This window comes from Aquarana catesbeiana, linkage group LG01, assembly GCF_042186555.1.
Source record: "Aquarana catesbeiana isolate 2022-GZ linkage group LG01, ASM4218655v1, whole genome shotgun sequence".
NCBI classification, from domain to species: domain Eukaryota; kingdom Metazoa; phylum Chordata; class Amphibia; order Anura; family Ranidae; genus Aquarana; species Aquarana catesbeiana.
In genome coordinates this window covers 284,746,066-284,772,195 of record NC_133324.1, presented here as the reverse complement: position 1 = coordinate 284,772,195, position 26,130 = coordinate 284,746,066, and the positions used below count along the sequence as shown (strand labels likewise).

General features: G+C 40.9%; 1 protein-coding gene across 1 annotated transcript in view; it reads right to left on the bottom strand.

The window, feature by feature from the left end:
• Positions 1–2,606: 2,606 nt before the first annotated feature.
• The window catches only part of DDX51 (DEAD-box helicase 51), a 45,112-nt gene continuing 21,588 nt past the window's right edge, over positions 2,607–26,130 (bottom strand). Inside the window, exons 11-15 of the mRNA XM_073629202.1 lie at positions 21,671–21,787; positions 21,262–21,363; positions 18,071–18,134; positions 14,680–14,814; positions 2,607–5,521 (exon numbers count right to left, since the gene is read on the bottom strand). Of these exons, the coding sequence (XP_073485303.1) occupies positions 5,495–5,521; positions 14,680–14,814; positions 18,071–18,134; positions 21,262–21,363; positions 21,671–21,787 (445 nt within the window). The 3' untranslated portion in view covers positions 2,607–5,494. The remainder of the gene's footprint in view (positions 5,522–14,679; positions 14,815–18,070; positions 18,135–21,261; positions 21,364–21,670; positions 21,788–26,130) is intronic.

The window sequence follows — 26,130 nt, the reverse complement described above, 5'->3', positions numbered from 1 at the left end:
GGAGTTGCCCTCTAAATTTGTGTCTGGGGTATCTATTTTTTGCCAATACCTGGATCATTTCTACCTTTGTTTCTTGTTAAAACTAAAAATGTATATGTGATTTTTACTAAGAATTGAAAAAATACAGTAAGCACTGCTCAGGGCTAGTTTTCATCTAGGCATTTATGAGACAGCACACTCCATTTTGGAAGTCTGCTCTTTTGACAGCCCTGTACACGGATTATGTGTCCTTATGCATTCATCACTGGCATCTTCTGCTTCTGGACCTCAGGTACTTTCTTCAGAACCCACCCACAAAATCCCTATTCCTCTGTGTTTTTACTGCTCTGATGGCTATCTGCTGTGATTCCACCAGCCAGAGGAGCAACAGTATAGAATCTGAATAAACAAATGGAAAGGTTAATTAAAAAAGAATAGTATTGATTCTAGCATAGCTGCACCAGTTTTTGCTAAGTTTTGTCAAAGTAGAATTAAAAGCAACATTTTTTTTTTTGGATAAAGTAAGGGAGGGTTATAATCTGTCAGATTTTTTTCTTCCACCATCTGTGTCCCATTGCAGAGATTTCCCTTTACTTCCTGTCCCATAGCCAAACAGGAAGTGAGAGGAAATCCCTGCAAATTAGGAGAATCCCTTTGTGACCCCCAGGTCATCAGAACTAGTGTCTCCATTGGAAGACTTTCCCTCTATTACTTTTTTGGGGACAGCTCAAAATGTAGAATTTTCTTTTACTTTCAATGATAATGTTAAACAGGTCAATAGAGAGGGTGACTCTCCTTAAAGGAGAAGTCCAGCCTGAGCCTTTTAGGCTGGGCTTCTCCTCTGGGTCTCACAGGAGTGTAATTCATTTTGCACTCCGGTGACCGGTTTTCAGCGGAGAGTGGTCTGAAGTCCGCTCTCCACTGACGTCACTGTCATCAGTCGAGGCAGCGCATCATCCCGACTTCCCAAGTCTGGATCCACCAGCTGCCTTGATTGATGGCAGACACAGCGAGACGCTGAGACCGCCGCTCCCCACCCCTCCACAGCTCAGCGCTCCAATGATCGTGGAGAAGCAGAGAGGAGAGACGCTGACTGACAGTCGTCAGCTCTCCTCTCGGGGATCTGTGAAAACGGAGCCATTGGCGATGTTCGGTGACTCGGTTCTCAGTGCAGAGGCGGCGGGGGACAGATGCAGCATCGGTCTGATGCTCCATCCGCGATAAGTATGAATCAAAAAAAAAAAACCAACATCATTCTCTTTTAATGGGGGCACAGACAGCAAAATAAAAACTGACAGGTGTTCTAATCCCTCACCACTCTATTCAAAACAAAAAAAAAAGTTTTGCCTTTAGGGCCTTTAGTTATACTTTAATTTAATATGCTTTAATGAAATCAATCATGAGCTAGCACAGAGAATATATACATCAAAAGGGATTCCGGGGGATGGCTTTTTTTAAATGAAGTCTGTCATAAGTAAAACAAAGATTATCATTTCTAAACCCCTCTTGAAAGATCCCTGGCTGTTTATCTTCAATTCTTTAAGTGACCAGAAACATGTACTGTATGTAGCAAGTGAAGGCATGTTGAAATCAGAACTTCTCATAAGAATATGTGTTAAAGTGACTCAGAAAATACAGGAGGCTAATATTAGCATCAGTTTATCTCTTGTGACAGAAAACAGAAAGAAATTCAAACTGCCAAGACACTTGATAACCTTGTTAGAGCTCTAAAAAGACAGGAAAGAGATGGTTAAGGGGGTGATACACTATATTGTCAAAAGTATTGGGACACCTGCCTTTAGACGCACATGAACTTTAATGGCATACTCTGTAAGGTTCAATATTGAGTTGGCCCACTCTGTGCAGCTATAACAGCTTCAACTCCTCTGGGAAGGCTGTCCACAAGGTTTAGGAGTGTGTCTATGGGAAGGTTTGAACATTCTTCTAGAAGTGCATTTGAGAGGTCAGGCACTGATGTTGGATGAGAAGGCCTGGCTCGCAGTCTCCCCCCAAATTCACCCCAAAGGTGTTCTAGCGGGCTGAGGTCAGGACTCTGTGCAGGCCAGTCAAGTTCCTCCACCCCAAACATGCTCATCCATGTCTTTATGGACCTTTCTTTGTTGTGCACTGGTTCAATTCATTTGGTGGAGGGGGGATTATGGTGTGGGGTTGTTTTTCAGGGGTTGGGCTTGGCCCCTTAGTTCCAGAGAAGAGAAAACGCTTAAGGCGTTAGCATACCAAGACATTTTGGACAATTTCATGCTCCTAATTTTGCAGGAACAGTTTGGGGATGTCCTCTTCCTGTTCCAACCTGACTGCACACCAGTGCATAAAACAAGGTCCATAAAGACATGGATGAGTGACTTTGGGGTGGAGGAACTTGACTGGCCTGCACAGAGTCCTGACCTCAATCCCATAGAACACCTTTGGGATGAATTAGAGCGGAGACTGCCAGCCAGACCTTCTTGTCCAACATCATATATTGAGGATGAGGGTGTAGTCGATAAAGTAATTAGGCAAACATCCCAAGTAAACAGAAAGAGACAACCCTCTAATGGGACTTTAAAGGCCTACAGCACAATAGCAAGCCATAATAGGGTATGAATTAACAAGAGAATATTTAAAAAAAAAATCTGAAGTACAAATTTTATTAACAAAATTGTTCAAAACAGGTTAAGGCTGGTGCAGAGTAAAGACAACATGGTGCGAGTCACATAAATGTATACAGTTCTACATATTTAAAATATATCACAATGAGGACACCGTGGCAGATCATACACGGAAAACACCCAATGCGTTTCAGAAGTTCATTCTTTCCTCTGGGGTGTGACAGACAACTTCTACAAAAAAAGCAAAAGAATTATAACCATTGTATTTTATCATATAGAAATTGTTCCTTTTTTTTTTTAACTGCTTGCCGACCGCCTCACAACGATATACGTCGACAGAAGGGCTCATACAGGCAGAATCACGTACCTATACGTTCCCCTTTAAGAGGCGGTCAGCGGGCGCGCGCCCGCGGCAAGCTCCGTGAGTCGGGTCGCGGGTCCCTCACGGAGCGGAAGAACGGGGAGATGCTAATGTAAACAAGCATTTCCCCGTTCTGCCTAGTGACACTGTCACGGATCTCTGCTCCCTGTCATCGGAGCAGAGATCAGTGATGTGCCACACACAGCTCAACCCCCTCACAGTTAGAAACATTCCTTAGGACATACTTAACCCCTCCCCGCCCCCTAGTGGTTAACCCCTTCACTGCCAGTGTCATTTACACAGGAATCAGTGCATTTGTATAGCACTGATTGCTGTATAAATGACAATGGTCCCAAAAATGTCCGATGTGTCCGCCATAATGTCGCAGTCACAATAAAAATCGCTGATCGCCGCCATTTAAAAAAAAAAAAAAAAAAAAAGAATAAAAATGCTATAAAACTATCCCCTATGTTGTAAACACTGTAACTTTTGCACAAACCGATCAATAATCGCTTATTGCGATTTTTTTTACCAAAAACATGTTGAGGAATACGTATCGGCCTAAATGGAGGAAAAAAAATGTTTTTTTTAATATATTTTTGGGGGATATTTATTAAAACAAAAAGTAAAAAATAATGCGTTTTTTTCAAAATTCTTTTTTTTGTTTATAGCGCAAAAAATAAAAACCGCAGGGGTGAGCAAATATCACCAAAAGAAAGCTCTATTTGTGGGAAAAAAAGGACGTCAATTTTGTTTGGGAGCCACGTCGCACGACCGCGCAATTGTCAGTTAAAGCGACGCAGTGCCGAATCACAAAAAGTGCTCTGGTCAGGAAGGGGGTAAATTCCTCCGGGGCTGAAGTGGTTAAGGAAGTAAAATTGCACTCACATGTTGTCAGCAAATAGAGCTTTTGTACACCAGCCAAAAAAATTAAAAAGAATCATTGGGGGTTATTTACGAAAGACAAATCCACTTTGCACTACAAGTGCAAACTACAAGTGCAAAATACACTTGAAATTGCACTGAAAGTGCACTTGGAAGGGCAGTCGCTGTAGATCCGAGGGGGACATGCAAGGAAGATAAAAAAACAGCATTTTAGTTTGCACATGATTGGATGATAAAATCAGCAGAGCTTCCCCTCATTTCAGATCTACCCCTTAGATTTACGGCGACTGCACTTCCAAGTGCACTTTTAGTGCAATTTCAAGTGCACTTTGCACTTGTAGTGCAAAGTGGATTTGCCTTTCGTAAATAACCCCCATTGTGTATCATCAGTGACTGACCTCATAGATGTGCTTCTGGAAGAATGGTCAAACATTCCCATAGACACACTCCTAAACCTTGTGGACAGCCTTCCCAGAAGAGTTGAAGCTGTTATAGCTGCAAAAGGTGGGCCAACTCAATATTGAACCCTACGGACTAAGACTAGGATGCCATTAAAAGTCATGTGCATGTAAAGGCAAGGGGTCCCAATACTTTTGTCAATATAGTGTACGTTGGTTTAATAGTTACACAATATAGACATATGGACCAAGTTCTGGTAGCTGATTTTCTCTGACATTGTGTATACACAGGCTTCAGCTTGTAGAAGAAGAAAGTGTAAAAAAAGCTTTTTTTAAAGAATTTCCACATCTTTTAGAACTTTAGAGCATTTTTCAGCGCCAGTGTAGTAAGAAATGCAAAGAAGGTTACATTGAAGGGAAAAAAAATCTCAACAATGGATGGCTCAGCACATGACCAAGCAACCTTCTTATACTTTAACTGCAAAATTGGACATTCTTTCTGACAGTGAGATGCATAATTTGGACAGGGAGGCCAACTGCTTTACAAGATATTTGATAGAGACCATCTACCATGCCAAAATATCATCTATGAACTACATATAATACCCTTTTTTATATCTCTACCCTGGAGATATGACAATTCACACTTTCAGCCATATAACCCAAACTATTGAAACCTGAATCAGATTCCATGGCACAATTGGATTGGATATATAGCTATAGTTTAGGTGGTATCCCAAATTTCCACACCTCTTGTTTTTTTGACAACCGCTATCTACATTGTCAAAATCCATGGCAACTGGAGTAAGGTACCGATTTACCTGTGTAGCTATAAATCTTGGGCTACGACACTCGGAACCAAAGAATCTGCTTGGATAAACAATTTATAACTTTGAATTGGAGCTTTCCTTTAATAAAAAGCACCTGAAGTTCTCTTCTGTATATAAATTTCATCAGTATCAAAAAGGAAAATGTAAATATTTAAATAATTTATCAGTGAGAAAAATCAGCCTTTATATTACTAAAGGCTTTGTATGTTGTATGCATGTTGTTCCCTAAAACATTGGTGCATAACACAAGTTTTTACAGCACACGGAGAATACTGGCAGTAGATCTCCTGATTTGTCATAAGCATGGAGAGTGATGGTCTTCCTCTGTAAAGTTCTACCAGATTACACCTCACGGGATGCTAGTTCATGAAGACCAACAGCTCCAAAAATGGAACCAAATATCTTCCAATAGCAGTGAGAGGAATTCACAACTCAACAACGTTTCTGAGTTCGTTCATCCTGTGGAAGACAATACAAAGAAAACAATGATGTTTAAATGACTCATTTATCTAATTTTAGGAAATACAGTGCCTTGAAAAAGTATTCATACTCCTTGAAATTTTCCACATTTTGTCATGTTACAACCAGAAACGTAAATGTATTTTATTGGGATTTTATGTGATGGACCAACACAAAGTGGCACATAAGTGAAGTGGAAGGAAAATGAGAAAGGGTTTTCAACATTTTTTACAAATAAATATGTGAAAATTGTGGCGTGCATTTGTATTCAGCCCCCCTGAGTCAATACTTTGTAGAACCACCTTTTGCTGCAATTACAGCTGCAAGTCTTTTTGGGGATGTCTCTACCAGCTTTGCACATCTAGAAAGTGAAATTTTTGCCCATTATTCTTTGCAAAATAGTTCAAGCTCTGTCAGATTGGATGAAGAGTATCTGTGAACAGTAATTTTCAAATCTTGCCACAGATTCTCAATTGGATTTAGGTCTGGACTTTGACTGGGCCATTCTAACACATGAATATGCTATGACCATTCCATTGTAGCTATAGCTGTATGTTTAGGGTTGTTGTCCTGCTGGAAGGCGAACCTCTGCCTCAGTCTCAAGTCCTTTACAGACTAACAGGTTTTCTTCTAAGATTACCCTGTAATTAGCTCCATCCATCTTCCCATCAACTCTGACCAGCTTCCCCGTCCCTGCTGAAGAAAAGCATCCCCACAACATGATGCTGCCACCACCATGTTTCACAGTGGGGATAATGTGTTCAGGGTGATGTGCAGTGTTAGTTTTCCACCACACATAGCATTTTGCTTTTAGCCCAAAATGTTTAATTTTGGTCTCATCTGCCCAGAGAACCTTCTTCCACATGTTTGCTGTGTCCCCACATGGCTTCTCACAAACTGTAAATGGGCCTTCCTATGGCTTTCTTTCAACAATGGCTTTCTTCTTGCCACTCTTTCATAAAAGGCCAGATTTGTGGAGTGCATGACTAATAGTTGTCCTGTGTCTCCCACCTGAGCTGTGGATCTCTGCAGCTCCTCCAGAGATACCATGGGCCTCTTGGCTGCTTCTCTTATTAATGGTCTCCTTGCCCAGTCTGTCAGTTTAGGTGGACGGCCATGTCTTGGTTGGTTTGCTGTTGTGCCATACTCTTTCCATTTTCGGATGATCAATTGAACAGTGCTTCTCAAGATTTTCAAAGCTTGGGATTTTTTTTTTTTATAACCTAACCCTGCTTTAAACTTCTCCACAGCTTTATCCCTGGTGTATTCCTTGGCCTTCATGATGCTGTTTGTTCACCAAGGTTCTCTAAAAAACCTCTAAGGGCTTCACAGAACAGCTGTATTTATACTGAAATTAAATTACACACAGGTGGACACTATTTACTAATTAGGTGACTTCTGAAGGCAATTGGTTCCACTAGATTTAAGTTAGGGGTATCAGAGTAAAGGGGGCTGAATACAAATGCACACCACACTTTTCAGATATTTATTTGTAAATAATTTTGAAGAACATTTATCATTTTCCTTCCACTTCACAATTATGTGCCACTTTGTGTTGGCCTATCACATAAAATCCCAATAAAATACATTTACGTTTTTGGTTGTAACATGACAATGTTCAAGGGGTATGAATACTTTTTCAAGGCACTGTATGTATGTGTGTGTGTGTATGTATATATATAGATATATATATATATATATATATATATATATATAATGGTGTTGTGATGTCATTGCAGCCCAGCCATTCAAGCGGATGATGAAAACGGAGCACTGAAAAAAACTGGGTGAAGATGGAAGCACCTGGGACTAGCAGGAACAGTGACAGCGCAGCCCTGGAGGGCTTCATTTGACAGGCAAGTCTGCCATAATATGCCAAAATGCGGTGCATACTAGCACATTATGGCATAAACTACTTAGGGGCCCTTTAAAAACAAAAAAAAACAAAACACAAAAAACACAGGTTTAATACTGTTTTAACCCCTTAATAACGCCCAATATCTAATTATCTCCTTTCCCCCCTATAGCTATTACACAAATTTCTTCATTTGTAAAAAAACTTTGCAATGTGTTGCACCAGAAATGTAATTTGTGTCATTATAAACAGGGGAAAATGTAAATCCCTGTAATAAAGAAATACAAAATAAAAAACATTTACTTTTTATCTACAGCAACACTATTTTTTTCTAATTAACCCTAACGACCCAAATCCCCCTTAGCTATTATTTTATTTATAGCAACATTATTTTTTTTAAACATTTGTTAATATAAAAGTATGTTAAGTATTCTTTTTGCCTATAGATGCCATAAAAGATAAAATTACAATAATCGCAAAAAAGAGGCCATTTGTCCAAAAATGGCAATATATGTATTCATTTGTTAAATTAAGTGGTGACAAAGCTTACACTGAATGAACAGTCCCTTAGCAGAAATGGAACACTTGCTCTGCTCAGGTGTAAGACACACAGATATCCTTATTAAAGGTCCTTTCACACGAGGCGGATCAGTGATGATCCGCCCGGTGAACACCCACTTGCTCAGCGGGGATCACTCCGCCGATCCCCGCTGAGCAGTCAGATGACAGGTCCGTCGCTGCTCACAGTGCAGCGACGGACCTGTCAGAGCGCCGCTCTCCCCTATGGGGGATCGGATGACGACGGACCATAGAGTCAGTCGTCACCCGATAACGGATGGAAAAGTAGGTTTTTCCTCCGTTACACTTTTTCGGGTCGGATGTCAGTGGACATGTCACCGCTGACATCCGACGCTCCATAGAGGTCTATGAAGGGTCCATTCAGGTCTGCCTAAAAAAACTGACAGGCGGACCTGAACGGATCGTTCATGTGAAAGAGGCCTAAGGCAGATGCATATTAAATTGAAAGGCTCGTTTTTTTTTAAATAACAAACATGTTATACTTACCTCCTCTGTGCAGTTGGTTTTGCAAAGAGCAGCCCCCCCTCCTTTGAGTGCCCCTCAGCCAGCAGCTTGCTACAGGGGGCACCCAAGCCGAGTCAGAGCTCCGTGTATCCATTCAGGCACGGAGCCTGACCTGGCCCCACCCCCACCCGATTGGCTGACTTTGACAGCCACGGGAGCCAAATGGTGACGCAGCTCTGTCTCAGCCAATCAGGAGGAGTGTCCTGGATGGCTGAGGGCATTGTGGACATCGCTGGAGAGAGATGGGGCTCAGGTAGGTAATTGGGGGGGTGCTGGGGAGGCTGCTACACACAGAAGGTTTTTCTTTTTAATGCATAGAACGCAATAAGATAAAAAACTTCTGCCATTATAATTCCTTTAATTAAATTTAAAATTAGGCTTCCTCCATCATCTAGAAGCCATGCCCTTTCAAGCAGCCATTTGCCTGTGATATGTGGTGCTTCTTGCATTTGTTACAATTGATAATTGTATACAATTAATATGTTAGCTCAACATTTCATATTCTTATGTGTGTATATTGTAACATGTACTTGCGTTAAAGTGTATCATGTCCTCTTTGTATTGCTTCCTTTGTGTGAAATGCCTGGTGTTGCTTCAGTCCTTCTGCTTTCCTATTTCAAACTGACCACGCTAGGCATGAGCACATTCATTCATAGTGTGGTCAGTTTTCTGGATGTTCATTGTTAGGATCAGTGTACTGCTTTTTCTCCATCCACTCCCTTATGGAGCTGAGAACAGATTATGTATTCAATTAAAAAAAAAAAGTGTGTATATACACGCACACACTTTTTTTTTTAATTGAATACATAATCTGTTCTCAGCTCCATGAGAGGTTGAGTGTGTGTGTGTGTGTGTGTGTGTGTGTGTGTGGGGGGGGGGGTACACATACAGTGTGTGTATATATGTATACACACACACACACACACACACACAACTGTTTTGCCTTTCATTTCTATTTTAAACTGAATGGGTAGTTTTACAAGGGTTCACATACACTTTTTTTTTTTTTAGAAGACATTTGTGCTTTAATAAATATGCCTTCATAGGAACACATACACATTTCACGCATATTCATTTTTTCATAGAAAAAAAAAACTAATTAAATGGCCCAGTTTAAAAGAAAACTGAATTTAAACACATTAGCTTTTCTAACATATACAATCGCTGAACACAAGCAACTGTGCAAAACCTTACCTGTGCCCTTCCCCATCCCCCAAGCTATTTTTTTGTTGATAATTTGTTAGGTTTGTACTTTAAAGTATATGTATAGCCACATTTTTTATTTTATTTGGATACAGTAAAGAAGGGTTAAAACTCCACCAAGTCCAACCTATGTGTGATTATATGTCAGTATTACATTGTATATCCCTGTATGTTGCGGTCGTTCAGGTGCTTATCTAATAGTTTCTTGAAGCTATCAATGCTCCCCGCTGAGACCGCCGCCTGTGGAAGGGAATTCCACATCCTTGCCGCTCTTACAGTAAAGAACCTTCTACGCAGTTTAAGGTTAAACCTCTTTTCTTCTAATTTTAGTGAGTGACCACGTGTCTTATTAAACTCCCTTCCGCTAAAAAGTTTTATCCCTATTGTGGGGTCACCAGTACGGTATTTATAAATTGAAATCATATTCTCTCTCAAGCGTCTCTTCTCCAGAGAGAATAAGTTCAGTGCTTGTAACCTTTCTTCATAACTGATATCCTCCAGACCCTTTATTAGCTTTGTTGCCCTTTTTTGTACTCGCTCCATTTCCAGTACATCCTTCCTGAGAACTGGTGCCCAGAACTGGACAGCACACTCCAGGTGAGGCCGGACCAGAGTCTTGTAGAGCAGGAGAATTATCATTTTATCCCTGGAGTTAATCCCTTTTAATGCATGCCAATATTATGTTGGCTTTGTTAGTAGCAGCTTGGCATTGCATCATCTACTAGGACCCCCAGGTCCTTTTCCATTCTAGATTCCCCCAGAGGTTCACACCCTAGTGAGTAGATTGCACTCATATTTTTGCCACCCAAATGCATTATTTTACATTTTTCTACATTAAACCTCATTTATAAATATGTGGTTAATCCTAGATACAACCCAGCCTAAACTAGGTTAACCCCCACCGCGCCTTGGATTATGCACCCAGATGCTAATCAACATCCAGTACAACACCACCTACCTATAGCTGCCACTTGACAATCAAGACAATTCTACAATGGAATTTAAATCTGTACTAAGTGATGAATAAAGCTCACCTCCCGTGACAAAATTAAATTGTGGCGCTGATTATAATACATCTAATTCACCCCTCATAGTGAGAAATAGATTGTACGTTCAAAAAAATGTTATGTTAGTAACAAAAAAATCTAACCACCTTTTAACTGGTGTGTATCTACATGTGGTATAATCCCCCCCTACACCCAAATAAATAATATGAGAATGTGTGCGACCACTCCCTTACTAATATCTCCACACAATAATCTATATACGTATAGAATTATAACCACCTTAATACATGACGTGACTTAGTGTTAAATGGCTCAAAGTTTGCTCATCAAAAATAGCTCCTGTTTTCCTTATGGTAAAGAAAAAATACAAATATACAGTCCATAAATAAAAGTGCAAAAAATAGTGTCCGTGATAGTGATCAAAAAGACAGCATATAAAGTGCCACAGCAAGTCCTTTCTGTTGAAGAAATGTGAAGTCTTTTGATATACTCTTCCACCACACCTCAGTGTTCAGTGATCACTCTCCCTATGGGCAGCCACTCACCAGCTCCTCATGCCTCCACTCTCGTGTGAGGCTGACAGGCATAAATCAGTTGTTATCACCGGTAAGGGTTAAAGCATGTGAATCCAGGAGACTCGTTCCATATAAAATAGAAAGACACTCCCAATAGTGTAATAACGTCAAACACTTTAATGAAACACACTGCAAAGTAACACTTCAACTATTTCACTCACATTGTGTAAAAAATCTTATAGCACAGTAAAATCCACAGCAATCCGTCCACTAACATACAGCATCTGAGATCAACCTCATAGGGGGTATGCGGTCACGGCGGACCCTCTAATGTAGAGCGCATACAGTGTCTCTCACCCTCTCACCGCCTGCTGAACAAATGGGTAACGCTGTCCCCCCTCTCTCGGTTCACCGTTCAGTTCGCTTCCTTTGTCACTAGTACGTGGTGTTAACCTCCTTACGGCCACGCCCCCAACATGTTTCGGTACGCCTGTACCTTATTCATGGGATAGGCCGTCCTGTACATCCATCGTTCCTTATATTCCCTCCCCTCTCCAATCCAAATGAAGGTGTCTTAGTGCGCACGCGCCACCTTCCCTCGGCCGTCCGCCAATCAGAGATTCCCCAGTGCGCATGCGTGTAGAACACTTCAGCGTCTGCGCTCTATGGGTGTCCCCGTGAGCACAATCCCCCGCTGTTCTATACAATAAACCACACAATACAGTTTGGATACATCTATCGGCACTGTGAAATCCCCACCATCCATCTCTGGAGCGGTAGGTTATCAGACAGCGCCATGCACCCTGCCATATCAAAAAACATATACTGTGCATTCCACATAATTAAAGCGATACACATAAATAAAATCATATATTAAACTTAACCTATAAATTGTAATTTATACATATATAGGAACCCATATTGTGATATAATTCACATACTAAAATTCAAAAAATAAAAATAAAAATGGAAATAAAAATAAAAATAGAAATAAACCGTTTAACCTGGTTATGGTGAGAATATTAATACACACTAAAATACACCATATCCGGTGTGTATAAAAAACAAGAATGATTGACTACAACACTCCAACCTTTATCTTCAACAAAGGCTGGAGGGAAAACCAATGAGTGGTCTATATCTATGGTCACCCCTCAATCGGTGATCCCTAATATTTAATTATAAGGCTTATATAAAATTCTAAAGATATTAATCCACTCATGACCGCATCAATGAGTATGTGGAATACCAAACTATGCATTATAACTCCCTACAGAATCTATCTAAAAATCATTTAAAAAGGGGGGACAGCGTTACCCATTTGTTCAGCAGGCGGTGAGAGGGTGAGAGACACTGTATGCGCTCTACATTAGAGGGTCCGCCGTGACCGCATACCCCCTATGAGGTTGATCTCAGATGCTGTATGTTAGTGGACGGATTGCTGTGGATTTTACTGTGCTATAAGATTTTTTACACAATGTGAGTGAAATAGTTGAAGTGTTACTTTGCAGTGTGTTTCATTAAAGTGTTTGACGTTATTACACTATTGGGAGTGTCTTTCTATTTTATATGGAACGAGTCTCCTGGATTCACATGCTTTAACCCTTACCGGTGATAACAACTGATTTATGCCTGTCAGCCTCACACGAGAGTGGAGGCATGAGGAGCTGGTGAGTGGCTGCCCATAGGGAGAGTGATCACTGAACACTGAGGTGTGGTGGAAGAGTATATCAAAAGACTTCACATTTCTTCAACAGAAAGGACTTGCTGTGGCACTTTATATGCTGTCTTTTTGATCACTATCACGGACACTATTTTTTGCACTTTTATTTATGGACTGTATATTTGTATTTTTTCTTTACCATAAGGAAAACAGGAGCTATTTTTGATGAGCAAACTTTGAGCCATTTAACACTAAGTCACGTCATGTATTAAGGTGGTTATAATTCTATACGTATATAGATTATTGTGTGGAGATATTAGTAAGGGAGTGGTCGCACACATTCTCATATTATTTATTTGGGTGTAGGGGGGATTATACCACATGTAGATACACACCAGTTAAAAGGTGGTTAGATTTTTTTGTTACTAACATAACATTTTTTTGAACGTACAATCTATTTCTCACTATGAGGGGTGAATTAGATGTATTATAATCAGCGCCACAATTTAATTTTGTCACGGGAGGTGAGCTTTATTCATCACTTAGTACAGATTTAAATTCCATTGTAGAATTAAACCTCATTTGCCATGTAGTTGCCCACCCCATTAATTTGTTCAGATCTTCTTGCAAAGGTTTCCACATCCTGCGGAGATGTTATTGCCCTGCTTAGCTTAGTATCGTCTGCAAATACAGAGATTGAACTGTTTATCCCATCCTCCAGGTCGTTTATAAACAAATTAAATAGGATTGGTCCAAGCACAGAACCCTGGGTGACCCCACTACACACCCCTGACCATTCCGAGTATTCCCCATTTATCACTGCCCTCTGAACTCGGCCTTGTAGCCAGTTTTCATTCCAGAGTGTTCTGCTGAGTAGATTCCCCTTCACTTACTTTTCTTGGAGAAGTAACAGAAGTGAGAATACATCTCTCCAAAATGAGGAGAGTTCTCCTCTTGGACAGTTATCACCAGAACATTTGTCCTCGGAAGATTTTCACTGAGCCCTTTGCTCTCTATATATACTCTATATATACTCTATATACTCTAAAATATGAAATTTTCCCTTACTATCTCTGTCTGGCTGACAATGGGTACCAATTTAAAAAAAATAATTTTCCCAATGGGGACACAGACAGCCATTTAAATGTGGCAAAGGGAATAAGTCTTCCCTAATCTATTCAAAACTAAAAATAAAGATTTGCCTTTATGTGCATATGTGCTCTCCCTGGTAAGTCGGCTGCCTGAGCTCAGTGCTGACTGAAGGGGTTGTCAGGATTACAAAAAAAAAAAAAAAAGATTTGTTATTTGACAGCTCAGCAGCCTGGAGAAAATTATACTTATCCACCCTGAGAGCATGTAGTAAACAGGAAAGCCCAGACTCCTGGAAGACACTGGGGAGGTGGGTCAGTTAGCGGTAAATCGCGCTAGTTTTAGCGGCGCTTTACTGTCGTTTTAGCTGCGCTTTTTACCCCCGCTGACGGCCGAAGAAGGGGTTCACAGCGCCTGTGTTGCGGCACTTCGGAAGCACTGTCCATTCATTCCAATGGGCAGGGGCGGTTTAGGAGTGCTGTATACATCGTTTCCCAACTGCCCCAAAGATAATCCTTGCAGGACTTTTTTTTACCGTCCCGCAAGAGCACCGCCCCAGTGTGAAAGCACTCGGGCTTTCACACTGAGGTGGCATGAGAGGCAGTTTTCAGGCGCTTTATAGGCTTTTTTAGCGCTAAAACACCTGAAATCTGCCTCCGTGTGAAAGTAGTCTAACAGAGAGAATACTAACCTATGTACTTTTTTAACACTCAGAAATATGAAGTAGGTATCCAATCCATTACCTTAACAGCCTTCTGTAGTTGAGAAAGAGCCTCTTCATATCTCTGCTCAAATTGCCTCAGGTTATCCCTCTTCACCAGTTGCTTCAGTAGCTTTGGTACTCCAGCTTCTTTCAACATATTGAAATACCTCTGCTCCTGAGGGAGTAATATGAGCAAGTGAAAAGATCAGCAGGCTAAGAGCTCGTATTTAATGTTAGATTATACGTATAAATTAATACAAAAAAAGCTGTAACACTATGAGATAAGATAGCTAGTCAGGCACCTTTTGGAGTCAACATTCGGTGGGTAAAACCTGAAAGCCTGGAGAACAGAGGACAAGGTGGTGGTCTTGTAAATGTACAGTACAGATGTTTGTTGCCAGAAAGGTCAAGAGACACCAACAAACCTGGTGAAATTAGCTTTAATAGGCAAAGAAGGAACCCTTTCTAAGGGGTGTAGGCCCTGGGAAAAAGTTGTGTGATCCACCTGGCAATGGTGTAGCGGAGGCAGTATGTCCCCTAGGAGAGCCTACCAGTAAGACAAAAAGGGACCCAGTTTTGCTAACTGAAGTCGTTGCTGCTAGATAGATCCTGACAACATCCAAGCAGTGTACCAACATTTCTGTATCATGTCCAGGATCAGATCAGAGGGGCTTCAAAATGCTTATCAACAGAATCCTTAAAAGAGAAAACATCTCCCAAGATAAAGCTTTACTTGCCATTTTTTGGTACCAAGTGGCTGGCCGTCAGTGCCAGACTCTTATGAGCCCCTCAGTTCCCTTCCGTTTGGATTTTTGGAGAGCCTTCTAACTACATCACTTTTTACATTCCTTACCTTTTCCGAATAACTTCCATCGCCACCTCACAACTTTCAAGGGATACTGTTCTGATGAAGGTTTGATACCCCATGTACTCTCTACCATTTATAATCTGCTGATCAAACCCGCCGAAAACCATCAGCTACCTAGCCTGGTTAAATAGGAGACCAATTTAGACAGCTTTTTTACTTCAGACCAACGCAACCATATCATTTGGTTTATGTTTAAATCTCCTATATGCATGATGATACAGGAAACTAACTTTAAAAATTTACCAAGATGGTATCGTACACCATCACAGTTACATAAATTCTTTCCAACCATTTCGGACCATTGCTGGAGATGCCAGGAGGAGTGGGAAACAATGCTACACATCTTTTGGTCTTGCTCCAAACTCGAGCATTTCTGGAAGGAGGTCCGAATAATTTTTTCCAAAAATGTACAGATCTGATTGCTGAAGATCCAGCCTTTTTCCTTCTCCATGCCTCTAATATCCCAGCTAAAATTTACAAAAAGTCGGTCCTCCGCCATATCCTTGACGCTACCAAAGCGTGCATTCCTCTTACTTGGAAACGTCCGCAGACACTGACCATTGTCTTTGGCTCAAAAAGATTGAGGACATAAATAAAATGGAGGATTTAATCCTTACGGCACTACATCAGAATGAACGTTATTCCAAAACCTGGAGGCCGTGGAATATGTTTGTCAATTCTGAGGGAGGGCCCTCTTTGAGAGTGGGACTACTGACTGAGGATTACCACCGAATATCTATGGGGGATACAGTGAGATTTGGCATGATCAACTGAATTGTATCCCTAGCAAGATTTTACCTTCATGAACATCCCCCCCTTCCTTTTTTCTCCCTATATATATGCATAACTGCTTTTCTTTGAAAGAGAAATAAAAAACGATTAGGCAGTTACTATAATCTGTGACCAGTTCTACGTCTGATCACAGCTTCTTATTGGGTAATAAAATGTTATAGCTTGGACGTATCGTGGTTGTGAATATAATGTTTATCTTGCATATCTGTTCTGCATATTGTATCATATCATACAATTCCTTACCATTGTTATTGATACCAAGGAATCTGTCTTTTAGAGTAAAGACAATATAACAATAAAATATTTGAGAAGAAGAAAGAAGAAAGAAGAAGAAGAAGAAGAAAGAAGAAGGAAGAAGAAGGAAGAAGAAGGAAGAAGAAGGAAGAAGAAGGAAGGAAGAAGAAGGAAGAAGGAAGAAGTAAGAAGAAAGGAAGAAGAAGAAAGGAAGAAGAAGAAAGAAGAAGGAAGAAGGAAGAAGGAAGGAGAATATCCTCAATAGGAATTGTAAGGGTTTGATTTTATATTCCTTTCCCATGGGATTTATTTCAGCAAAAAGCATAGAAGTAAACATCCTTTCATGGCTTAGGCCAATCCTGATGTGGTGCACATTCAATTTGTGCAAGGATGGAAAAAGTCTTTTTATTCTGCCAGCATCTTAGTGCCCACAAAGTCTTGCTTTACTTGTAGAGAATCAGCTACTGATAGACAAAAGCTAGTTTGTGCAACGTCAGAGTTGAAAAATAGTCTGCAGCTTCTGCTACAATTTCTGAAACCCCACCTATTTTCCCCATTGTCTCCTCAAACTGGTTTGGTTGGTTGGCTCCATCTCCGATTTGTGAACAGGGTCTGGAGGGAGAGGAAGTGTAGCGTTTTTGGCCTCTGGAAACTGATGGTTCTTGGAGTACTGAAAGTTTTACGAAGAATTCAGACACGGTGGCAGAGAAATCTGCTTTTGTCAGATGGCCCTCATGGTGTGCAGCCTAGAGGGAACTAGAGTCAGAGGAGGGCAACAGTGTCATAATATTACATTGCTCTGGGAAAAGGGAACAGCGACCACCAAAAGTGGTGTTCTGAATTTCATGTAGGCCATCTGCAGAATGCTTGTTAGTCAGCCCTTTTTTCCCCAGCTCTATTGGAACTGTGATTCACCATTGCTAAAGTGAATGGATCCCTGATTGAGTACTCATGGAATGAGTTGCAGAAGGAAAGGGGTTTTGGGTGTCCATAATGCAGATGACACAATAACCCAGTTGCTGATCATGTTATTGTGGCTGCATCTCAGTAGCATAAGGCAGGAGCATAGCAAACATGCTGTATGTGTTTTCGGTAGATATGGTGGGCGGAAGTGGATCACCCGAGAAGCATGTTGCCACTACGGCATCATCCTGAGAAAATCCTGAAAAAATGCCAAATTTTACAATTAAGTAAAGAGTAAAGAGTATAACTCCCTACTTCTTTAGCTATGTATCCGTATCATGTGCTAAGCACTGTGGGTTGGTTAGTAATAGGCAGGAACTGGTCCCAAAACATTGACACAGAATCCAGTGCCCGAAGCAAACATTACATGCCAGCCCCACACAGTGAAGGCTGGGTATGGCCCCCAAGGCATAACACTGAGGGATATCAATCTGGAAACTGCTAGCAAATCCAGGGCAATAAGCAGTCAGAATAAAAAAAATGGCTGAAAATAAAATAAAAAAAAAAACTTCAAAAAGCAGAAGGGGCCCATCACCTAGGCACACTAGTAAATTATTTAATCAGAAAAGCATACCTGGATTTTCAGAAGCATTGTGAATGCCAGACCCGACTTCCCTGCACGAGCCGTCCTGCCCACTCTGTGATAACAAGAACAGCCAAACATTTACACTGGAAAAAAGATTCTACATAGCAAATTTTTATCTCACCACTACATTTTTCTATAAATAGTATCACAGACCTTTCACTTTCTATAAATAACACAGTCATTTTAAAAGAAACATTTATACCTTTCATTACCAAAACTAAGTGCTGGGGAAATTAAACATTTAAAAAGGTATTTTAGATAGATATACAGATTTTAGCATAGGAAGAATCATTGTAAGGGGAAAAAAAATGCACATGAATACTCTGTGGATTAAAGTAGTTCTAAAGCCAAAACATTTTTTACCTTAATGCTTTCCCTGCATTGAGGCAAAAAATGTTTTACGCTGTACTGAAGGGGCTTAACGAACCACATGGGGCCTATGACTCCCTTCTTTGGGACCCTGGCCTTTCCACCAGGTATGCACGTAACAAGATTCGGACCATGGCGAAAAGAAGATCATAGGAGACTTGCCCAAGTCCTTTGAGCAGACCCCACTTTGAGGACAGATACCCCTTCCGGTTCGACTTCCAGACACCCCAAGCAGTGGCTTCAGAGACAGACTACTTCTTACATTCGGACTTTCCCATCCATTCCAGACATCCTTGCTGAACCAACAGGATTTGAGGAACTGCTCATGCAGGCGGAACCTCCAACATGTGTGGTATCTCAACTTTACTCCCTCTTGCTCAATATCTCCTCTCCTGACCTTCCACCTTTTACGGTGGCTTGGGAGGCAGAATTACGTCATTCTATCTCCCCTATTGACTGGCAAAAATGATTTATCCTGATGCACAAGCTATCCCTAGCCACTAAGACCCAGGAAAAAGGATTTAAACTGGTAACGAGATGGTACAGATGACCTTCGACTATACACCATTTCAACTCGGCAGTACCAGATACCTGTTGGCGGTGTCTTGGCTCCTGGGGTACCATGCGCCACATCTGGTGGGAATGCCCTCCTGTACAGGGATATTGGCAACAGATCTTCAAACCATACTGTAAACAGATAGTAACTTCCATTCAACCTTCACCCAAGGTGGTTCTCTTATCTATACTCCCTGGTAAATTCAAATCCATCAAAAAAGATGTATTACGACAATTTCTGGCAGCGGCCAGAGTAGTGATTCCCAGTCACTGGAGATCGACAACCATGCCTTCCCTGGGGGATTGGGCTACTGAAGTGGACCGCATAAGGGACCTCGAAAGTCTGTTGGCAGAGGAATATGGTAAAGACGAACAGTTGTCTCTCACTTGGACTTCATGGTCCATGTTCTGATACTACTCTGAGTTTATCTCCTGGGCTGAGAGTGGCCTAGATGACATCGCCTTGGGACTATGATGGAGTGCTTCTTGTTCCCTATCTTTCTGTCCCCTCTTTTCTGCCCCTTTTCCTTTTTGTTCTAGATTTAAATACACCCTTAGGAATCCATTAAGCAAATGTACCATGACTTCGACTTATCTATTGCTACTGATTCGATGTGTGACCCCTACAACATATTTTTCATAAAGACAGGTTTTTCATATAACCTTTCCTGATGCACTACGTATGGGACACCTACGATTCCCTTTCTCTGAAATGATGATGAAGGTTACTTTAACCTGTAACGTTTTCAGGGGTTGCTACAACAGATGGTCTCTTGATGGGCCTTAAACATGTTTTCACTCCATTTGTATGTAACCTAGACACGTTGTTGTTCCGACACACACGATACCTATTGTTGGTGTAGCTTACCAATGTTTGTAATGTTTAAATTTTTTCTGTCTCTTGTTTTTCTATATGAATAAAATAAGATTGAATTAAAAAATGTTTTACAGCTTTCTGTCCTCCCCCACCATCCTTAACACCTACCTGAGGAGTCCTCAATCGATCCAGTGCTGTGCATGGCTGCATCTGTTCTCTCCCCTCTCTTCCTCTTCATACAGAGACTCGGGTTGCAGCAGGAGCCAATGGCTAACAATCAATTGCTGTGAGGAGGGATCGGGGGGGGGGGGGCCCTCTGGTGTCTATGGAGCCCAGCTTCATAGACACACACAGCTTGGGAGCGAGCACGCACTATGTGCCCCCATAGCAAGCCGTTTGCTATGGGGGGACACAGGGAAAAGGAGAAAGATCGCCAGCGGTGGACCACAGAAGAGGAGGTTTGGGGCCATTCTGTGCAAAACCATTGCACAGAGCAGGTAAGTATAACATTATTTTAATTAAATAAAAATTGACTTTAGCAGCACTTTAACTCATGTATTTTGAAAGGCTGCACACATTATATTTAAAGAAGCAAGAATAGCATTTTAGGGACTTCTAATCCTGCAGAGTAGAAGGCATATCAGTAGGTTTCTCAGGACTTTGTCAGGACAGTAGTTCTACAGAGACAGGCCAGAAGCCACTGGCTATTGCCATAAGCATCTGTGCGCTTTGGTTACTTTTCTGGCTGAACAGCATATGCCTTCTATTTGATGTGTGGCAGCAGAGAATATAGTAGTTGTAATTAAAACTAAAATCTGTATCATTTGCCACCTCAGAACACCTTTGCTAGAGCTGGCTAGACACTAGTAGATTTTCAAACAAATGTTTGTATGAAAACTCTCATCAAAACAATCGATGTCTTGACAAATGTCATTCGATAGTACTTCAAAATTTAACATTCAATTTTGTAATGAGAGGTTCATCCTGCTCTTTTCAAAATGTTGTCATCATTGTGGTTTGACTCCACTAACCTTCCTGAAATTAAAGTTTTCTAATGAAAATCCACTAGTGTATAGCCAGCCTTATGGTGCTGTGATTGGATAGTAGCATGGGAGTGTTCCATCCCAAGCAGGAAGTAGGAGAAAGTGAAATAATTACTGAAAACACTGGGAGAGCGTCTAAAGGAATATGTTACTGCTTTACTGGCTGGGGCACAAACACCATCTCGCAGCAAAACAGTGCAGTAGCAATCAAGCAGAAATTCCTGTGTGCCACAGAGCTTGTAAAAAGCCTTCTGAGCGTCCCCTATGCACATACCTAATGCAATGAATTTATTTACACCGATCAGAAGCCTTGATGATAAAATTTTATAAAACTGATGGTTAGATAGATGTGAACTTTAATATGCCATTCTGTGTGCACTAAAAGACAGACACACCTGTGAATGTACGATCTGATGAACTGTGGAGCATCATAGTTTATTATACACTTCACTCCTTTAATGTCTATTCCTCTGGCTGTGGCATCTGTACTAATTAACCTGTACAAAACAATGAAACAGAGAAAGCTGTCAGAAACAAACATTGCATAAGCAGAAAAGGAAGCAAGAGTATAGAAAAAAAAATGGCAATTGCCAGGTACTCTATTAAACTACATGAAAAACCAATATGTAGATGAGATTTTCTAAAAAAAACCCAGATCAACAAAACACTCACATGTAGATGAACACAATTACTGATGACATATGGGTACAGATGGATACAAGACTGATGAAATATAATGCAATTTATTACATGTACCCAAACTCACAAAAAATAAACCGAAGCTAGTACATCATGACAACTCACAGCTGTAGCTTTCCCTGCTCAAACTCCTTCAAGGTCTTCTTCCTCTCCCCAGGGCTGAGGCGAGAAGAGAACTCAGCCACGGTAATCCCTCCATAGAGCTTTACAAGAAGGAAGAGACTGTTGAATACAAAGAGGCATCAATCAATCCAGTGATGGTTATGTTACCACAACAGTATATAAACACCACATTTATTAGCAGAACAGTGGATATATATATATTGAATGCATGTATGATAAATATAATACGTAACAGACTGCTGGTCAGATCATTAACTTGGGAGATTATGTTGGCTATCTACATTTAAAACCTGATACAAATAGGCCTATACAGTAAGCATGGGTAAAATAAGCGTGGCAATCAAAATTCCCCCTGAGGAAGATACGTCATCCAGGTATCGACACGCGTTGGGGAGGGGCCAGGACGGTATGACAGACAGGTTATCTATCTAGGAGGAAGTGCATACCATCCCGAAACCAGTTCGGTATATTCGTTTCACGCTGGACATAGAGTGGTGCACCTGATATATGTGAGTACCCCGTGTGGGAGGCTTTTTCGATTTGTTTAATAAACCTTTTAAAACTATATTACGCTATTGAGCTCTCTTATTCCTTGTATCCCCAAGACACTGCATTGAAGAGTCCAGGATTCCGGCATCAGTATAGAGCCCAGTGGTGGTTCACAAGCGTGTTTTGACTGAGCGTAATCGCACAAGGTGAGCGTTTAATACCTATTGGGGTCACCGGAGTAAGGACACTATTGCATGGTCTGCAGCACCAACATAGCAACCTTTATCGCATGGACATTTGAGCACGTTCATAGTGTTAGAGCTGGAAGTCACATTTATGCACTGGGGCGCATTTTTTGGGGATTTTTTTGAACTCAGTTAAAGTGTGATTATTGTTGTTATTACTGGAAGTCACCTTTATGCACAGTAGCACTTTTTTTCAGTTGAAGTGGGATCATTGCTGTTTTCCTTGACCCATTGGACACAATCATAAGTGATATATTTGCTAACCACTTGGTTGCACAGAAGCACATTATTAATTTACATATGTATTTATATATATTCATTAGACACTGATGTCACTTTATATGATTGTTTACTGATTATATTATATGCATTTGATTTACTAATTTTTTATTTATATATTTTTTTATTCTTTATGGTACGCACTTTGGTTTTCACCTGATTTACTGTGTAGTACATTTAAAGCGCAGCGTGTATAGCTAATCTATCTGTGTTTGCACGAATTTATGAGACGTGTCTAACGCCTGCAGCTGATTTGTGGTATTATAAAAACGGGGACAATCAGTGCAAACTTATAGCAGGTAGATGCAAGCTGAACACTATAGGAAATCACAAAGCCTATAAAACGAATTCAAAACAATATTAGTGCAGCGCATAAATAAAACAGTCCATAATATGTAGAAGAAGAGAAGATCCCTCGTGACAAGAAGGGGAACAGATTCTTCTGTGTACAGTGACGATATCCTCCACCCCAGACACACAGACGTGCTTACCAGATAAGATGGACCTCTTGTTACAGGAGGTCATAAGCGCATGTGTCCACTAGGAGGTGGGTAAACACTCCACGACCACTATGGATATCCAATTCGACCCCGCAGGAGGACACTCCGGTACAGTGGTAAGGGTGGTATATCCACAGGTGTTAGTGAAAAGGAGATGCAGCAATCCCAAAGAAAAAAGAGGAAACTCTGTCTCCATGTGTTCATAGACAACATAACAGAAGAATCTGTTCCCCTTCTTGTCACGAGGGATCTTCTCTTCTACTACATATTATGGACTGTTTTATTTATGCTTTGCACTAATATTGTTTTGATTTGTGGTATTAACTAGGCACTGGGCTAGTTGAGGCTCGCAGGACCCTTTATCTAATTTATCAGTCTAAACACATCTGTTAATAAGGGGACAAATTTTAGCCGACTGTGTATCTAAACCCAAAATTAAAAGGCAATACAGTGAGGGAAAAAAAAAAACGCATTTCATAAAAGTTATAAATTGATTTGCATTTTAATGAGTGAAATAAGTATTTGATCCCCTTTCAATCAGCAAGATTTCTGGCTCCCAGGTGTCTTCTATACCAGGTAACATGCTGAGATTAGGAGCACACTCTTAAAAGGACTGCTCCTAATCTCAGCTTGTTACCTGTATAAAAGACACCTGTCCACAGAAGCAATCAGATTTTAATCTCTCTACCATGACCAAGACCAAAGAGCTGTCCAATAATGTCAAGGATAAGATTGTAGACCTACACAAGGCTGTAATGGGCTACATGACCATCACCAAGCAGCTTGGTGAGAAGGGGACAACAGCTGGTGTGATTATTCGTAAATGGAAGAAACACAAAATAACTGTCAATCTCCCCCGGTCTGGGGCTCCATACAAGATCTCACCTCGTGGAGTTTCAAAGATCATGAAACCGGTGAGGAATCAGTCCAGAATTACACGGGAGGATCTTGTCAATGATCTCAAGGCAGCTGGGACTATAGTCACTAAGAAAACAATTGGTAACACACTACGCCATGAAGAACTGAAATCCTGAACTGGGTGAAAGTGTTGTGGTCAGAGGAGACCAGAAACAAGCTCTTTGGCATCAACTCAACTCGACGTGTTTGGAGGAGAAATGCTGCCCTTGACCCCAAGAACACCATCCCCACCGTCAAACATGGAGGTGGAAACACTATGCTTTGGGGGTGTTTTTCTGCTAAGGGGACTGGACAACTTCACCGCATTAAAGGGACGATATACGGGGCCATGAACCCATCAAATCTTGGGTCAGAATCTCCATTTCATCAGCCAAGGCATTGAAAATGGGTCGTGGATGGGTATTCCAGCATGACAATGACACAAAACACATGGCCAAAGCAACAACAGAGTGGCTCAAGAAGAAACACATTAAGGTCCTGGAGTGGCCTAGCCAGTCTCCAGACCTTAATACCATAGAAAATATGTGGAGGGAGCTGAAAGTTCGAGTTACCAAATGTCAGCCTCGAAACCTTAATGACTTGGAGAGGATCTGCAAAGAGGTGTGGGACAAAATCCCTACTGAGATGTGTGCAAACCTGGTGGCCAACTACAAGAAACGTCTGACCTCTGTGATTGCCAACAAGGGTTTTGCCACCAAGTACTAAGTCATGTTTTGAGAAAGGGTCAAATAATTATTTCACTCATTAAAATGCAAATCAATTTACACATTTTTTGAAATGCCTTTTTTCTAGATTTTTTTGTTATTCTCTCACTGTTAAAATACACCTACCATTAAAATTATAGACTGATCATTTCTTTGTCAGTGGGCAAACGTAACAAATCAGCAAATACATTTTTCCTCCTCACTATATATTGCAGCTTGTCGTTACTTAAATGTGTTGGCTGCATTTTTCATCTTTTTTTTTTTTTCAGATGTTTTCCTTTATTTTTACCTGGTAACCCTGCCAATAACTCACTTTCTGTTCCTTGGTGGCTACACTGACTCACTTAATTGTCTTTATGGAGGAAGTCATGGCTGTCATCCAGGCTATACTTCAAATATGTCTTCCTCTCCTTACCTTCTTGACATAAAAGCTGAGACAATAAGTAGTTTACACAAGGCTGATAACAGTTGTTTGTGTTTTAGCTCATCTAACAGGAAGTGACAAGAAAACTGCATTTTTAGCAAGATTTTCTGTGCTAGCTGAAAATATTCATAGGCCGAAAAATAAAAACAAATGCAGCCACCACAACAAAGAAACAGTGAGCTGCAATATATAAAGCCCTTGTTCCTGGATTTAGATATCTTTTAACTTTAACTCTTCCTTAATGTTATAATTACCCGCCAATAATGGTCAGTCCAATGGCTGCCCTCCGACAGGGTGACGATACTAAATTCCCAGCAGTGAAATCACTCCAGCTGTGTCACACCATGCAGCCACTGTAGCTGCTAGACTGCTAGGGCTGCATTGCAATGATTGTCGAGAAGGATGGTTATCAGTACTGTCACTGCTAAAGCCAGCATAGGACATATGGAGGTTTGAATACACAGGGGAAGGTAGTAGGGACAAATTATTGTTTGACTGTAGAGGGAATTTAAATTAACCTTTTACTATGTCCAAAGTAGTAAATAACCATTTCACTTCCAAAACCCCCAGCTGCCCGATTTGTTGCTGATGCCCTGTAAAAAAGACACAGTACCTTCAAATATTGGGGAACTTGTAAAACTCTTAGAATATGTCACTCAGTGTCAGGCATTCTAAAAATTCGGGGAAAATGAGGGCATGAAAAATGGGCTGTGTCAGCAAATTTGGGGGGTGGGGGGAGTAGAAGAACACTGAAAAGTTAAAAAGCATAGGATGTTTACGCTTTTTGCTCTGAAGTTAAGGTGCTACTATGCCTACTATTTCAGCAAGGTAATACGAGCCATTTTATTTAGTTGCAGTTTCATTAAAAATAAAAACATTGAAT